The sequence below is a fragment of the Saimiri boliviensis genome, chromosome 3 (assembly GCF_048565385.1).
Source record: "Saimiri boliviensis isolate mSaiBol1 chromosome 3, mSaiBol1.pri, whole genome shotgun sequence".
In the NCBI taxonomy this organism is placed as follows: Eukaryota; Metazoa; Chordata; class Mammalia; order Primates; family Cebidae; genus Saimiri; species Saimiri boliviensis.
Window position 1 is genome coordinate 168,750,684 of NC_133451.1, and position 18,502 is coordinate 168,769,185.

Sequence of the window (18,502 nt, forward strand, 5' to 3'; positions counted from 1 at the left end):
CCTTATTTTGAACGAAGAGTACATTTCATCAGACTTCAGAGTATATTATGTAACTCAATAAAATATGACTTTATTGCATACATAATTATTGCTGATTGCTCTGAGTTATTTATCAACATTAATTATTTATTTCAATAAACCTGTTTGGGGCCATTTCATTTATTCAGTGTCCAGTCTTCTGGGAATAGTGAAAAATTGTCAAGACATGTTGTTATTTATATTATGTGTAGCTAGAACACATTTGACCACAGGTACATAAGATTATTGTCAATAATTTGAAATACAAGTGGTAAGAGAATATGTTGTGCTCCTAGAGACATTTTAAATCTTATTGTACCTTTCTTCAGAATTGTAAAGTGTTATTACTAGAGATGTGAGTGGAAGTTATAAAAACTGACATTATTCATTTGTTCAAATGTCTAAACTTGTAGATGACTTTTCAAAGACTTCCTTAAGCCACCTTATTTTGTACTGCTCCATAGAGAGTGTTCTCTGTTGTCATTATTGAAAGAATATGATTACATAGACTCCCTCATATGGGATAGGGATTATTTTTGACTCATACTTACAAGATGATTTTTAGTAAGAGAATACTGGGAATACTTGCAAGGTACATTGACTTCAATTAAAAAATCATTCCTCACAAATTTAAATACTATATTTGAGTAAGATTTGATGGCTAACTGAATTCACAATTAAAACTAGATTTAATCAATGGATGGTTGAAGAATGCTTACAAATATGAAAATTTGTTGTGTGCTCTCAAAATTTTCTGTTAACAAAAAACATAACAAGGAAAATATAAACACGGAACACAAAATTTTGGTGTTTGTGGATGTAGATATTAGTTTCTATACTGTGTTTTAGTAAGTGTAGTAAAATAAATCAGGGATATTAGTCTGTTTGCTGTAAAGAAGTGAGCTGTCCAGGCCAGGCATGGTGGCTCATGCCTGTATTCCCAACACTTCAGGAGGCTGAGGCAGGCAGATCACCTGAGGTTGGGAGTTTGAGACTAGCCTGACCAACAAGGAGAAACCCTGTCTCTACTAAAAACACAAAAAATTAGCTGGGTTTGGTGGTGCATGCCTCTAATCCCAGCCCCTTGGGAGGCTGAGATAGGAGAATCGCTTGAACCCAGGAGGAGGAGGTTGCAGTGAGCCGAGATCTCACCATTGCACTCCAGCCTGGGCAACAAGAGCGAAACTCTGTCTCAAAAAAAAAAAAAAAAAAAAAAAAAAAAAAAAAAAAAAGAAACAGAAAAAAAAAAAGAAGAAGAAGTGAGCTGTCCTCAAAATAACTTATTAGTAATTGCGGCTGGTAAGTTTTTGGACTTACATTTGTAAGTAAACTTACAGACCTTTCATAGCTATAGTAAGAAACTCTCAGTAAGTAAAACATATTTGTTGAAGTCACCATGGTCTTTTCAAATTTAGGACCAATGCACTGTTCCTTTTTGATTCTTCATGCTGCCAGCCCTTTGAATTGTAGAGCCATTTTCCCAAAGCTGGTTGTCTTTCTACTATCAACTTTTTCCTCTACAATCTCTTTAAATGATAGTTTTAGTGAATGTAATGTTAATACAATATGTAAAACATAGTTTAATTAATTTTTGTTTGTTTATTAGCTTGAGTTGAGGAAACCTCTGTCCAAAGAGTTATATCCAAACTAGTTTTGTCATTAATGAGTACCAGATTTCCATACACAATGTGGAATAAATGCTTTGAGAGGACATTGAATGTATATGTAGTTCTAGGCATGTTTCAGTGCCAAGACTTACTCAGTGAATAAAATGCTTATCCTCACTGGTGGAGCGCTATGTTCTTTGGAAATGTTTCCATCTCAAACATGTAACAGATTGTGATAAGACCATAGAAACTTTTAATATCACTTCTCTCCATTCCCTCTCCCTCCTCTTAGTGGAACAGACAAGTTCCTCAGTGCCAAATCTACAAAATTACAATGTCCCTATTGAACTAAAAGTGTACTCATATCATACATAATACTTCTTTTGTTTACCCACCTAAACTATTCATTATAATGAAAAAAAAAACAGCCTAACAGAATAAATGGATAAAAGATAGATAGAATACATGCTTGAGAAACTAGTCAAACATACAAATTTAGAAATACTACTCAATCATTTCGATACCACATGTTCAAGTTATACCTACGTTTATTTGTGCTTTAGTTTCATACTGGAAATTTTCAAATGTGTATTTGTCAGATCTTCTTTGACGCATCTTAAATAGCCTGGCACCACGGTTACTAAGATGGGATAATTCTTCCAACATGATATCTCTGGGGATGCTGACCTTTTTGCCAAGGTCCATGCTGTCAACATCTGTAAAACAATATTCATATGCATAAAAATCCCAAGGCAAGCATTTTTAATGCTTTTCTAAATTTCGTAATTCTAAAATTCCACCAAATTTGTAACTGTATGATCATAAGCATGTTACTTATTTTCTCTAAACCTCAGTTCCCTCATCTCTAAAGTAGAGCTAATAATACTAATGCCTATTGCAAAGTATTAATATGAGAATGAAATAAAAATGCTTCATGTAAAGCATGAGCATGTAGTCTGGTACCTGGCACATAGAGTGAATAGAAGTTAGCTGTAACTACTGTTAGTACAATTTAGTCTTTCAATACAGAATGAGTTTTCAAATAGCATTGCTTCATAGTTTTATTCATAAAATCTGTTTTGCTCCCCACATTTTTATGTGTCAGCTTTAGCTATCTTCCTACTGAAATGCCTACCCTCCCACTCCATCCCACCCCATTCCCCAGACTCTGTCAAAATACTATTTATTCTGCAACTAGCACTGAGGAGCCTACACAAAGTAGACAGCTGATAAGTACTGAACGAATTTTTTCCCCAATCCAGATTAACTGCCGTTTATGTTAATTTCTTACCTAAAATCTTTATTCATAATTACACATTCATTCTCTGTATTCCCATAACACTGCATCACATATATTTAATTCTGCTTTATTTGTTTTATGGTTTGCATTTTCTGTAGGTTTTAGTCTCTGTGTCTCTCATACCTTAAAATTACACACATTCAGTAAATGAGTGTTATTTTCTATTTCTATTACTAAACAGTTTTTCCAAAATCCAAAAGAGATGAAACCCCCTCCACTTGATTCTTCAATCAGTAATATATTTCTTTAATACCCACAAAGTCCTTTGCCACTGTTGACTACCATTAAACGCATAGGAAGAAAAATCAGGCCATTAGGAAAATAAATATTATGATTAATTGGGGCAACATTCTTTGATGACATGACCTATTAACCATAATAATTAAGCTTTTGGGAGTATTTAGAATTAAACAACAGAATTACTTGTTAAATTTCCTCCCCACTTTTCTTTCAAAAGAAAAAATTGGTTTACCTTTTTTGTTATTACATGGAGAGAAGTCAGCTAATTATAAAAGTCACAATATCGAGACTTCTGCTTTTGGGAAAATGAAGTAGATGCATTTTTTTTCCTATACAGCTATTAAGTACAACTACACGTGTTGGATATTATAAATTAAAAAAAATTAAAAGACTCTGAAAGTGGAAAGAAATAAGCAGATGGGCTAGGGACCCCAGGACCCAAGGAACGACATGGTGGTACTACTCTGGGTTTTCTTTGAGCCCCTAAATCTCAGACTTGAAGCTAAAAATGATGGCAATCCAAAAATACCAGGAGGTGCAGGCACACAAAGTACCAACGAAAGGCTGTTCTCTCCAGCTAAAGGACCAGGAAAGGAGCTGCCTTTGCAAGACAGAAAATATTTAAGTGGCCTCTCTACTTTAGCTAAGCGCCACAGAAGACACTTTGACCTCGCTCTCAGCCACCCACGTTAAGATCTTGAGGGGAACCCAGAATTTCACCCTGCGAGGCTGTAACAAAGTTCTCCAATACTCCCACTAGGGTGGTGTCAGAGAGACTGAGTGGGAAGTTGGGACTTTCATTCTTGTTGGCCAGTAACTAGCTCCTTGTCCCTCATGCAGACTTATTGAAGACTATGTAGGTGTCTGAACTCCTATCTTCTTCCCGCAGTAATGAAGAGGCTCCCCTCAAGTTTCAGTGGAGCCAAATAGGGAACCCAGACTTCTATATTCATCTGGCAGTAATGAGTTGGCACGCCCCTTTCTCTGCTAGAGCGGTGTCAGATAAGAACAGATGAAAAAGAAGGTTTAAATAAGAGCAAGCATCGCAGAACATGACGTGAAAATGTCCAGGCTTAAATTCGAAAATCACTCACCATGCAATGAACTAGGAAAATATCAAACTGAATGAAAAATAAAATAAAATGCCAACACTGGGATGACTGAGATATTGAAATTATCCGACGAAGATTTTAAAGCGCCCATAATTTAAAACGATGCTTCAGAAAGCAGTTAGGAAACTGCTTGAAACAAATTCTTTACAAGGAAAGATTTTTTGGCTGAGATTCCATCAGCAGCAGCAAAAACAAAACAAAACAAAACAAAACAAAAAAACATGGCAGCAGAGAAATAAAACATGTAAAGAACCAAAAAAAAAAGAAAATTTATAACTGAAAATACAATAACCTGAGTGAAAAGCTCAATGAATGGGCTCAATAGCAGAATGGAGGGGGCAAAGGAAAAAAATCAGTTAACTACTAGAATAATAGAAGTTCCCCAATGAGAGCAACATAGAGAAAAATAGACTTGAAAACAAATGAGCAAAGCATTCTTAGGGATTCGTGGGACTATAATAAAAGATATAGTCATGTCACTGCAGTTCCAGGAGAGGAAAAAGAAGGGGAGGCTGGATATACTCAAAGAGATCATGGCTGAAAAACGTTCAAAAGTTAACAAGAGTTATAAACTTACAGATTCGAGAAGCTAAAGAACCCTAAACATAATAAACCCAAACAAGTCACAACAAGACTTATAATTAAGCTTCTGAAAACTAAAGATGAAGAAAAAAATATTGAAAGCCACCAGAGAAAAACAACTTACTGATAAGGGTAAAATAAACAGAATAATAGTGAATTTCTCATCAGAAACTGTGGAGGCCAAAAGGAAGTTGTACAGTATTTTTCTACGTGCTGTAAGAAAAGAATTGTCAACCCAGAATCCCATCCTCAGTGAAAGATATCCTGCAAGGAATAAAGGGGAACTTGAGACATTCTCAAATGAACAAAAACTACGAGAATTTGTTGCTTGAAAGCCTACCCTGAAAGAATGGCTAAATGAAGTTTTTTAAACAGAAAGGAAACAATAAAAGAAGGAAGCCGGGCCGGGCGTGGTGGCTGACACCTGTAATCCCAGCACTTTGGGAGGCCGAGGCGGGTGGATCATGAGGTCAAGAGATCGAGACCATCCTGGTCAACATGGTGAAACCCCGTCTCTACTAAAAATACAAAAAATTAGCTGGGCATGGTGGGACGTGCCTGTAATCCCAGCTACTCAGGAGGCTGAGGCAGGAGAATTGCCTGAACCCAGGAGGCGGAGGTTGCGGTGAGCCGAGATCGCGCCATTGCACTCCAGCCTGGGTAACAAGAGCGAAACTCCATCTCAAAAAAAAAAAAAAAGAAGGAAGCCTGGAACATCAGCAATGAAGAAGGTATATAGTAAGCAGAAATATAGGTATATACAATAGGTTTCCATTCTCTTGAGCTTTCTCATTTATATTTTATATATAACACTGACTGATGTAAATGTATGTAAAAGCAATACTTAAGGCAATTACTTTATAAACAGGATAGGATAAAAAGATATTGAAGTAGATAATTATTGTTGTTGTTTGGGGTATTTTTAACGGAATCTTACTCTGTCACCCAGGCTGGAGTGCAGTGGCATGACCCCAGCTCACTGCAAGCTTCACCTCCCATATTCAAGTGATTCTCCTGCCTCAGCCTACTGAGTAGCTGGGACTGCAGGCGCTTGCTACCGCCATGCCCAGCTAATTTTGGTATTTTTAGTAGAGATGGGGTTTCTCCATGTTGGCCAGGCCGGTCTCAAACTCCTGATGTCAAGTGACCACTGACCTTGGCCTCCCATAGTGCTGGGATTACAGTTGTGAATCACTGTGCCTGGTCAAAAGTAGATAAATTTTGTATACTTCACTTTCACTGGTGAAGTAGCAACATCAATAGACTACGATAAGTTATGCATAGATAACGCATATATAATGTATATATAATAAGTTATGCATATATAACGTCATACTTACAGCAATTCCTGAAATCTATGTGAACAGATAGATTTGAAAACACTATACCAAAATGAAACTCTGAAGTAATCCCCAGGAAGAAAGAAAAAAGAAAACAGGAATGTAAAACGGATGACAAAAAGAAAACTAAAAATAAAATTATACCCGTAAGCTCTAATACATTAATAAATTAAGTGTAAATAATCTAAATACATCAGTTGATGTCACATTGGATTAAAAGCAAACCAACTATGATTTGTTGAACTGTGCTGCCTACAAGAAACTCACAGCCTGTAATAACACTATAAGCAAGTTGAAAGTAACAGAATGGAAAAATACATATCAAGCACAAAAGCCAAAGGAAAGCAGGAGTGGCTATACTAATACCAGATAAAATAGACTTCAGAGCAACAAAAATTACCAGAGACAGAGAACGTCATTATTTAATGATTAAAGTGTCAATCCACAAAGGTTACCTAGAAATCCTAAATCTATATGCACCAAAAAGAGAGCTACAAAATGTTTAAAGTAAAAAATGTAGTACTAAAAGAAGAAATAGACAAATTCACAATTATAGTTGGAAACTTCAATCCCCCCATCTCAACAGATGATAGAACAACAAGGCAGAAGAGCTGTAAGAATATAAATTTCTACAATATTAGCAACCAATAGGACTTGACATTTATATTTTATTCAATAACAATAGAACACACATTTCTTTCAAGTGCCCATGGAATATATATCAAGATGGATCGTATCCTAGGCTATAAAATAAATCTCAACAAATTAAAATGATCATATTATTCAGAGTATTAGCACTGATCACAATAAAACCAAATAGAAATTAGTAATAGAACAATAACAGGAGAATCTCCAAACATTTGGAAACTACTCAACATACTTCTAAATAATTAGTGGGACAAAAAAGAAATCTCAAAGAAAAGGAAAAATTCAGTGAATTAAATGAATATGAAAATACAGCATATCAAGATTTATGGGACACAGGTAATGCAGTGCTGAGAGGAATATTCATAGCACCAAATGCACAGTTAAAAAAGAGAAAACTATCAAATCAATAAACTGTCTACCCCCTAAAAATGTAAAAAAAGAACAAAATAAACCCAAAGCAAGAAGAAGGAAAGAAATAATAAAGATAAGAGCAGAAACCAATGAAATAAAAAATGGAAAAACAATAGAGAAGATCAGTGAAGTATAGAGCGGGTTTTCAAAAGATCAGTAAAATTAATAAATCTCTAGTAAGATTAACATAGAAAATACATAGAAGACACAAATTAATAATATTAGGAAGAAAATAAGAGATATAATTACAGACACTGCAGATAGCAAACAGATAATAAGAATATTATTACCACAAACAACTCTACATATAAATTCATATAAACTTGAGAACTTAGAAAAAATTGACCAGTTCCTTGAAAAGCACAAATTACCTCAGTTCACCCAACATGAAATAAGTACTTGATTAATTATATAACTATTCAGACAATTGAATTTATAATCTAAAATGTTCCTAGCCCCTGCAAAGCCTTCAGACCTAAATGATTTTACTGGAGAATTCTAGGAAACATTTAAAGAACAATTATAACCAATGCTACATAATCTCTGCCTCAAAATAGAAGAGAGAACACTTCCTAGTTCATTTTATTAAGGTAATAATACTCTGATACCAAAGCCAGAGAAAGACAACACACACGGCCAGGCAGGGTGGCTCATGCCTATAATCCTAGCACCTCGGGAGGCCAAGGCAGGTGGATTGCTTGAGATCAAGAATTTGAGAACTTGAGCTTGAGCAGGCTTGAGCAACATGGTGAAACCATGTCTCCATCAAAAAAAAAAAAAAAAAAAAAAATTAGCTGGGCATGGTGGTGCATTCCTGTGGTCCCAGCTACTAGGGAGGCTGAAGTGGAAAGATCAGTTGAGCCTGGGCAGTGGTCGTAGTGAGCTGAGATCAGGCCACTGCACTCCAACCTGGGTAACAGAGTGAGACCCTATCTCAAAAAAAAATAAAATAAAATAAAATCACACACACACACACACACACACACACAGAGAGAGAGAGAGAGAGAGAGCTACAAAATGATATCCCACATACACATAGAAGCAAAATCCTTAATATATTGTTAGAAAATATAATTAAGCAATATATAAAAAGCATTTTATATCATGAGCCAGTGGGGTTTAATCCAGGGAGGCAAGGCTGTTTCACTATTCAAAGATCAATCAATGTAATTGTTAATAGGTGGAGAAAGAAAAATCACATTACTATGCTTTGAGATCTAGTGCTAGGCAAAGATTCACGATGTTAACAGGCTAAGGAAGAAAAATCACATTAGTATATCTTCGGGACCTAGGGCTAGGCAAAGAGTTACTAAATTTAACACCAAAATCACAATCCATAAAAGGAATAATTGATAAACTGGACATCATCAAAATTAAAAACTTTTGCTCTGAGACAGACCCCGCTAAGAGGATGAAAAGACAAGCTACAGAGTGGGAAACAATATTTTCAAAACATATAACCTTGAAAACAGTCTAGCATAAATGAAGAACTATCAAAATTCACTAATAAAAAAGAAAACAATTGGGTGGGCGTGGTGGCTCAAGCCTATAATCCCAGCACTTTGGGAGGCTGAGGTGGGTGGATCAAGAGGTCAAGAGATCGAGACCATCCTGGTCAACATGGTGAAACCCCGTCTCTACTAAAAATACAAAAATTAGCTGGGCATGGTGGCACGTGCCTGTAATCCCAGCTACTCAGGAGGCTGAGGCAGGAGAATTGCCTGAACCCAGGAGGCGGAGGTTGCGGTGAGCCGAGATCGCACCATTGCACTCCAGCCTGGGTAACAAGAGCGAAACTCCTCCCCGCCAAAAAAAAAAATAAATAAATAAATAAAAATAAAAAAATAAAAAAGCAAACTATCCAATTAGAATGTGGGGCAAAACATGAAGAGACAAATCAACTGAAGAAGATACACAGATGGAAAATAAGCCTATGAAAAGATAGTAAACATCATCAGTCACTAGGGAAAGACAAATTAAAAGCACAGTGATATATCACTATACACCTATCAGAATGTCTATAATAAAAAATAATGACAGCACCATTTGCGGATGAGGAGGCAGAAAAACTGGGTCACTTGTACATTGCTGTTGAAGATGTAAAATGGTACAGATACCCTGGAAAACAATTTAATAAATTCTGTTATAAACTGAACATAGAACTACCCAGCAATACTGGACATTTTTCACAGTGAAACGGAAATTCGTGTACTTGCAAAATCATTTACAAGAATGTTCATAGCATCTTCCTTCCTGATAATAATAAACCGAAAACAGCCCAGATGTATTTCAATGGGTAAACTATTAAAAACATGTGGTCCATCCATAGCATGGTATTCAGCAAAAAAAAGGAACAAATTATTGAGAACACCACCTGAGTGAATCTCCGGAGAATTACACTGAAGGAAACAGCCACTCCCAAAAGGTTATATGCTATATGACTCCATGTATCTATCATTCTTGAAATTAAAGGAAAATTATAGAAATGGGGAGCAGATTAATGATTGCTCAGCATTCAAGGAGAGATGGGGCCAAGAGAGAAGTGGGTATGGTTATGAAAGGGCAACATGAGGGACCCTTATGGCAATGGAAATGTGGAAATGTTATGTCTTGACTGTATCCTGGTTGTGATATCGTACTATAGTTTTGCCAGCTGTTGCCACTGGGAAAGGGCGCATGGGATAGCCCTGTGTTATATCTTAACAACTGCTTGTGAAAATATGATTATCTTTAAAAAATTCTCAAAATAAAAAACTTAATTAAGAGCTATCAAGCCATGAAAAAAACCTGAAGCCTTCTTAAATGCATATTTCTAAGTAAAAGAAACCAGTCTGAAAAATCTGCTTACTATATGACTCCAGCTGTTCGACATTCTGGAGAAGATAAAACCAGAAGGCAGCAAAAAGATCGGTAGTTGCCAGGGACTTGGAGAAAGGTGGAGAGAAAAAGATGAATTAAGTGGAACACAGGGGATTTTTAGGGCTGTGAAACTATCCTGTGTGACACTGTAATGGCAGATATAAGACACTGCATTTGAGAAAACCCATAGAACTGCATAATACAAAGAGTGAATCCTAATGTAAACTATGGACTTTGGTTACTGCTATGGTTTAAATGTCTGTCCCTTCCAAAGCTCATGCTGAAATTTAATTGCCGTTGTAACAGTGTTAAGAGCTTGGACCTTTAAAAGGTGATTAAGCCATGAGTCCTCTGCCCTCATGGGTGGGATTTGTGACCTTATAAAAGGATGAATTCAGCCCCTTTTTCTCTCTTGTCCTCTGCCATGTGAAGAATCAGCAAAGAGCCCCTCCCTAGATGCTGGCCCCTTGATATTGAATTACCTGGTCTCTGGAACCATGAACCAATTTCTGTTCATTGTAAACTACCCAGTCTTAGGTATTCTGTTATACCAGCACAAAATGGAACACAACAGTTATCAATATTATTTCATCAGTTGTAACAAATACACACTGATGCAAGATGCTATTAATAGAGGAAACAGCAGCAGGGAGAAATTTATATAAGAACTCATTGTACTTTCTCCTTCACATTCCTGCAAACCTAAAACTCCTCTAAAAAATAAAGTCTATTATTTAAAATGTTTTGAAAATGGTATACCTCTTCCTAATGCAATGCAGACCAGCTCTGTCTGGCTCTCTGGTATACCCAAACAAAACAAAACAAAATGCTGTGCTTTGCAGTGTCCAGGAATGATAGAAATAGCCTATGGAAGAGGCATAAGAAGAACAGAGCAGAGTACATGAAGGTATTTTACAACAATTTCCTGGGACTTACTCGTCATCTTTGCTGAGTTCTATAGGGAATATTCACCCTTGTTTATGTGAAAGTGTTTGGATCATGGAAGGATGAGCAAGTTTATTTTTTAGTATGTCTATGAATATTCCTTAACATACTAGACAGTGTGATGAGGGTGAGATATTTCAACTTTTTGATTCTGGATTCAAAATAGCAAGTACCATTTAGATTATAAAAGATGGAAGAGACATTATGCTCTTGAGGTTATTTATATCCATTGTATCTGTATTGTGAAAATATGTAATGTTCCTCTACATCTCTTTTCTAACTCTGCATTTAGTGCTTTAGTGGAGGTAGCTTGAATTTGGCCATGGTGGGAGCATTTATATTACAGAAACTGGTGAGATCTACAAATCAAAACACCCCTACTGCTGCCTCACTTGAGAACCAATTGTTAAACATATAATAGCATACTAACAGACACATCCATCAGTGTCAGGAATATTTTGCATAAACACACAAGACACATAAAATTCTCCAAGGTTTTCTTCCCTTCCCTTCTAATACTTAAATTTATGATGTCACTGGAGCAAGGGTTTCAGAACCATTTGTGAGTTAAGGATCTAACTCATGATCACTCTCATCACTTAAACTTTCAGAGACAATAACTGTCAGCTGAGCACACATATTACAAGTTCAGCTGTTCCCTGACCTTCACTGCAAACCCTTGTACAGGGTCTTAATGGTGTGTTTAATCTTGATGCTTAATAAATGACATGTTTTATTCAGGATACATATTCTTGCCTTTATGGTTTAGAAGGTTGTCTTTGTGGCATTAGATCATCTATTGAAAATAAGGCCGGGCATGGTGACTCACGCCTGTAATCTCAGCACTTTGGGAGGCCAAGGCAGTCGGATCAACTGAGGTCAGGAGTGCGAGACCAGCCCAGCCAACATAGCAAAACCCCATCTCTACTGAAAACAAAAAACAAAAAAAAACAAAAAAACAAAAAAAAAATACCAGAAATTAGCGGGGCGTGGCTGCAGGCGCCTGTAATTCTAGCTACTTGGGAGGCTGAGGTAGGAGAATCACTTGAACCCAAGAGGCAGAGGTTGCAGTGAGCTGAGTTTGGACACTGCTGTACTCCAGCCTGGGTGACAGAGAGAGACTCCATCTCGAAAGAAAGAAAAATGAAAGAAAGAGAGAAAGAGAGAGAGAGAGAGAGAAGAAAGAAGAAAGAAAGAAAGAAAGAAAGAAAGAAAGAAAGAAAGAAAGAAAGAAAGAAAGAAAGAAAGAAAGAAAGAAAAGAAAGAAAGAAAGAAAGAAAGAAAGAAAGAAAGAAAGAAAGAAAGAAAGAATATTGCTAGGTGTATTCTCCTATTGGTGTCATTTATACTGATCCAGAACTTCAGTTAGATGAGTTAATCTAATCCATAGTTTGCGAAGACACTCACTTAGAAATAATTATAGTAAGACAAAAGACCTTTTAAAACTCTTCTACCATGATTGACTGGCAACTGCATTTCTGATAGAGTGGGTGAAACCACTGGAGGGGAGCTAGCTGAAGCTTATTTGCTTTAGGGTGGGCTTATTGATTATCTGCATTTGCACAAAACTCTTCCTCCTGTCCCTAGACAGTTGGCCTATGTAATTGAATAATAGTCCGTAAAATATGTTTTTGTATAAAGTGACATATATGTATGTATTATAGATAACACATAAGATTATACTCCAGATTGTGATTTTGGATAATGCCTTAAAACTCCAGTTGTTAAAAACTTCTGTAATAATTATCTTTACATAAAAAAAGTTGATTTTGAATACCATCTGTGATTTTTTTTTTAATTTCACATATCTTTGTCTTGATTTGAGTTCTAAGGCTATTTTATAAAGTTTTCAAAAATTTGTCATTAATAAAAATATTATTTAAGGACTGTATAAATCTATAAACATTCAAAAATTAGGTTACTAATGTATTGAATTATACAAACAGAATAATCTAGTATTATTTACAGGATGTATATCTAAAACATATTTACATGAAAAAGGCTTCAAAGAAAGCTAGGATGATGGAATAATACAGCTAGAATTGAACTCTGCAATTTCAACTTAGGTGTAAAATACAATTTAGCCTAGTTCTCTTGTACTAGTTTTCTGGAGTGCCTTCTTAGAGGTTAGATGCTCAGAAAACTTATGAATTCACAAGATATGACTGTATACCAGTTTTCAAAATAAAACATGCAAATCTTTTAGCTCTTATTTTTCCTGGGGTTATGAGAATGTTAATGTAAAAGATAAACAAAGGAAAATTACCGAACTTGTACACTAAACCATTAAGTTCTTTTTCTATAAACTTTTATATTTGATAGGAGGTATCATAGGCCTTTTTGGCATCTCATTTTATATTGAAGACTTGATTATTTACAGTTTAAGATATGCTCCTACAAGAAAAGTAAAAGCGGTCTTCATGTAATCTTTCATCTGAAATTCTAGATTTTGTACTTTTTCAAATAGTCCTTGAAATTCATGTCAATATTATCATTTCCTCTGTTACTGATGGAGAAACTCAAGCACACTGATTTTTGGCTTCTGCACATAACTCAGTAAATGAGAATCATGGCATTTTACAATTAGATGTATCAGCAAATCCAGCCTTCCTCATTTTCTGATGTAAAATCTGATGTCTAGTCTGGAACCCAGGACTCCTGGTACCACATTAAAACAGAACTCTATTTAGAACTTGGGCTTCCTGTTTTCAGGCCACAAAGCTAAGCTCTCTTCCTGAAGTTACAAAAACAGTCTGCCCAGTTCTCTTCTGTGTGCTGGGGAAAGCTGTTGCTCAATCATGAGGAGAAACAAACAAACAAAAAGAAAACATACTAAAAAAAACCCTCCTGGAACCCAGGTGAGAGAACTGTAGGGTGACTGATGCTTATTAATGAGGCACTGTGGTCTTCTCTATTTATGAAGCTCTTATTCTAAACTGTCGGCAATATCCACATGTAAAGTCAGGGAACATCATACTCCCAGTTCTTCTTATGGTTTTTATAATTCCACTTCCTTTCCCCCAGCATTTCTAAACAGATGCTAGTTTCTTTAGAGTACCTCTCCTTATTTCATTCTGATTGCCCCTCCTCGTTATCAGTTATATTACTTCCTATCCTTTTATCCTTTCTGACCTCTCTCTCTTCCTTCAGTCTTCAAGTTTCACTTGAAGCATCCCTAACATGAAGGCTACCTACTTTTAGATTTACCTTCCTAATTATCAGTCTTCAAGTTTCATATGAGTCACCGAACAAGATAAAAATATGATTAAAACTAGAAAATATATATAGATTTAGGGGTAAATTGCACAGGGCTCATGGGTAGGGACTAATAGAGGCCATTCTTTCTCATCTCCACGACTAATTCATACACAGATAATGGCAAAGTATTTTTTATCTTTTACAATAGCACTTTTTAGATGGTAACAACTGTGGCTGAGATGTGTTCATATAAAGCACAGAGATTTGTATTACAATGGTAACCAAGACAGCTTTATCATTAGTTCTGCTTACTGCCAAGGTGATGATGATGGTAATCAGAACTATGATATATAACGAGGAAGTTAAATCTAAAAGTAGGCAGTCTTTGTGTTTGGGATGCTTTTCAGTAGTCATTTGTTGGGAATGTGGTATATTTGCTTCTAGTATATAATTTGAAACCAAATCACAATGGATCCAAAATGAGCAACAATTTGGGGGTGTGATTAGTAGAGACTTGGAGTTATCCACCTCTCACTCATTCTGTGCAGTTAGCATTATAATCTATATGAAGAGAATTTTTCAGTAATTCTCTGAGATGATTTCTCCTTCTGAGGAAATAAGGGCTTTAAAGTAAAACTCTCCATTTCTGGTTCTTATATTTCTCTACTGATTTATCTTAAAGACTTACTGGCTGCAGGCTTTTTCCCCTACATCAATGGAATTGAATTTCCACCTAATGTTAAGAGGACAACAACTGGTTTAGCCAACTCATTGTCGCATTTTATACTCCTCCAAGCTAAATGTTTTTTGGAAAGTGATAATAAAAATTAGATGACTTATGATGCTGAAAAGAAATTCAATGGGAGAGGAGAGAAGGTAAGAGAAGGAGATATGGACTAGAGCATCCTTTTTCATTTGTCTTTATAAAGGATAATACAGTCAAAATTTGATTTGTTTAGTCTTACAATTAAGATGGAAGCAGTTGCATGCTTTATCTTAAATTACCCAGATTTTTAATGCTGCAATATGTTTGAAAGTTTGGAGGATCATTCCCAAAAAAGTTTCTTTAAAATCCATGTCTTATTTCTGCATCCTTAGAAAAAATTAAGACTCCCCTGGCTCTGGATCTCTAAACATCATGCTGTACACAAATAGTAAAGTTCCTTATAAAATGTCAGAGGAAGTAAGAGAAGAAAAATATTTGAGCTGTTTCATACAGTACTGAAGTTATTTCATCTGGGTTGAGCTTGGAAAGAGTCTGATTATCCCCACGTTATCTGAAATTCTTGACATCCAAATAAAGACAGAGCATGTGACTCCCCTTAAGGGGGTTGGAACTCATCCAGTGACATGGGAGGCAGGGCTTCAGCTGACTTTAGATGACTAGTATTTACTGGAGGTGAGATAGTAGTTTTGAGTGTTTTCACTGCCTTGATATATAATCAATATATATATCAAATAGTTTTTCATAAAAACAATAGTTATGTTTGTAAAAATGAAAAATAAAACTTCTTACTCTTATAGATCTATGTCAGAGCTAATATAGTAGACTCAAACACATGACTTAGTCTGGGAATACATTAAATGCACTGATTGGTTTATGATTAGGATGCCATTAGAAAATAATAACATCAAAAGTCTATTTTAAGATAAACAACTTTGTCTCAAACTCCAGTGATCATCTGATTTTTGCCTTATTGATCAGGAAAGCCATAAAATAATTTCAAGTAAACTACTTGAAACAGGAAATACAAACATGCATCACATTTTAAAAGAGGCATGAATTTTGGAACTTTAGATTGGTATGAATTCAGTTCTGGTATCTGATTCAGAATTATTTTCATTGTATTCCAAGCTAATTTGACATTATAGTAAAATATGAGAACTAAGCTGAATCCACTACAGGAGTTTTGTATTGCAGAAAACAGAAAACGACTTAACATGACCTCTTAGTTATGACTACATTGTGTGGGAAGCATCTAAAAGTCTTTGTCTGGCTCTGTTCAGCTTGCTTTATGGAAAGCGAAATATGAAAACATTATATTCAATACTGTTCCCAGGTCTCAAGCATCTGGGTCTCAATATTGTAATGGGGAAAGGCTGCATTTTTCATCAACAGAGGGGAAATAAGGAGGAATTCTGAAAATTGCACAAATATATCTGGAATGCCTCAAATCAACCCCTAAAAGGACCTGAATATTTTTTAACTTTAAAATTGATGCTATCCTTTGCTCAAAAACAAAAGTTGAATTTCCCTTATAAGAATCAAACTGTAAGTTATAAAGCATTGCTTTCTCAAGTGAATTACTAGAATTTAAAGAAGAGGGTGAAATATTACCTTACATGTAATAAATATCAAAAAAGTTTTTGAGTCATAAGCTTTGAGACTACAATAACTTTATATTTCCTCAGAAGTTACAAATCAAAGTAGACTCCACGCACAAAATATGTTAGGAAATCAATTACCAAATATAAAGAGTTAAACAAATAAGCAATAGAGTTAAACAATAAGCAATAAATATGAACTCCAACTTAATAGCTTTATAAAAAAGATGATAGAACTTATTTTGAGTGATTTATATGATGTAAAGTAAAAAAAAAATCAAGCTAAACCATGTGGAATGGACAATGAAGACAACATTCCATGAGACTTGTCCAGAAAAAAAAAAGAATTGACAGTGATCTTAACTTATAATGTGGAAGACAAGCCAAGCAGAATGTACATCAGCTGTCAGATTGCTTCATGCCTTTTACAGCAGTTGTTCCTCTGAAAATAGCTTCCAAATGAGAAAGGATGACTACAAAAGGATTAGTGACCATAGGCTTTTCTACACCCCCTAGAGCTCCAGGTTTGTTATGACAGAACAGCAAGAATTTAAAGGAAGTAAATTATGGAATATTAAACAACATCAGGAAGGAGCCACATTTATGCTGAGCTATATTAATGCTACGAAGGATTTTTATTGATACCATTTCCGTGGACTTCCTTCATGATGGCTGTTGCTTGCTGTTTCCTCTGCTTCACCATAGTATTATGTGATAGCATGGTTTTTTTTTGTTCCCTGTTAAAAACAAAGGGACATTATTGAGGCAATGTGAAGAACTCATTTGGAGTGTCTCATAATCACTGTTTTGAAAGACAGCATCTTTGTTCTTTATTAAAAAGTTATTATCACTTGCTACTGAAAGACTTCAATATGCATTCCTTATCTGGTGACAGGGCATGTTATTCATTGACAGGCAATGTCACAGTGAAAAGAGACCCAGTTTTATCTGGACATTAATACAATGATCATCAGGCAGTGAGAAACAATGAAATTTCTGGCCTCCTTTCCTCTCCCTCTTTTCTCCACAGTATTTTAATCTATCATTGTCTCCTCACTAGCCTTCTTTTGTACCAGCATCACACTCCATCAATTCCAGCAAACTGTAAGAATGAAGAAAACACCATATTAAACCAGAATTCTTTGGTGGTAGCATTTTAATATTTTCAACAGCTGCCCTTTAGAGCAGAGAGCGCCCATTTATGAGTCATAACTCTGGATCTCCTTGGACCACTGACTAATAAAACATTTTAGGAAACAGCATACTCACCTTGCTGTTAGATTGTGCTTTTCAGCAGGGATGAATCCCAGTTTGTGAAGGAAGACTCTGGAGATGGGCTATGGATGGCACTTGGGCCTGATGGTTTTTATCCTTGAACCTGGGACAGCATGGTCCCTACTCTAACTCAAACTGGGAGCTGAGCTTTTCTGAAGAGACTGGCATTCAGCTGACATCAACTGACTATATATAGCACCAAATACTTTAGCTACTCATATCTTCCTGGCGAAAGGGAGGAACAGGGAAAGATTAGGTTCTCTCCATTGTGTTTCTAGTTTGTGAGATGGTTAAATGAAACCTTTGTTAGACATGCAGAAAGTTTTAAGTGAGCACTTTCTGTTTGAACAGATAGTAGCCAAAAGGGACTTAAAACACCATTAAAGATCGAGCTCTTATGTTACATCTAATTGAGGTGACAACAGACACATATACGAATTAGAATAGAATGATAGACTATTCATAATGAAAATGAACAATATAGACAATAATATCTACTTAGATTCAAGAAAAAAGAAAGCAAAGTGTGGGCGGGGGCGGGGGGGGCGGGATCAATAGAACCAGTTCTTAAGCTGTAGTGAGAACTCATGCTAGGTTCAGAAAAGTGGGTGGTATTTGAATAGTGAACTCAGGACGCATTTT

The 18,502-nt window shown here is 35.8% G+C and overlaps 1 protein-coding gene across 2 annotated transcripts in view; it reads right to left on the reverse strand.

The window, feature by feature from the left end:
- The window catches only part of MYOZ2 (myozenin 2), a 48,817-nt gene extending 30,783 nt beyond the window's left edge, over positions 1 to 18,034 (reverse strand). For both annotated transcript variants that reach the window (XM_010340350.3, XM_074396960.1), the window contains exons 1-3: positions 17,855 to 18,034; positions 17,231 to 17,322; positions 2,172 to 2,341 (exon numbers count right to left, since the gene is read on the reverse strand). In XM_010340350.3, the coding sequence (XP_010338652.1) occupies positions 2,172 to 2,341; positions 17,231 to 17,306 (246 nt within the window). In that variant the 5' untranslated portion in view covers positions 17,307 to 17,322; positions 17,855 to 18,034. The remainder of the gene's footprint in view (positions 1 to 2,171; positions 2,342 to 17,230; positions 17,323 to 17,854) is intronic.
- Between the last annotated feature and the right edge of the window lie 468 nt (positions 18,035 to 18,502).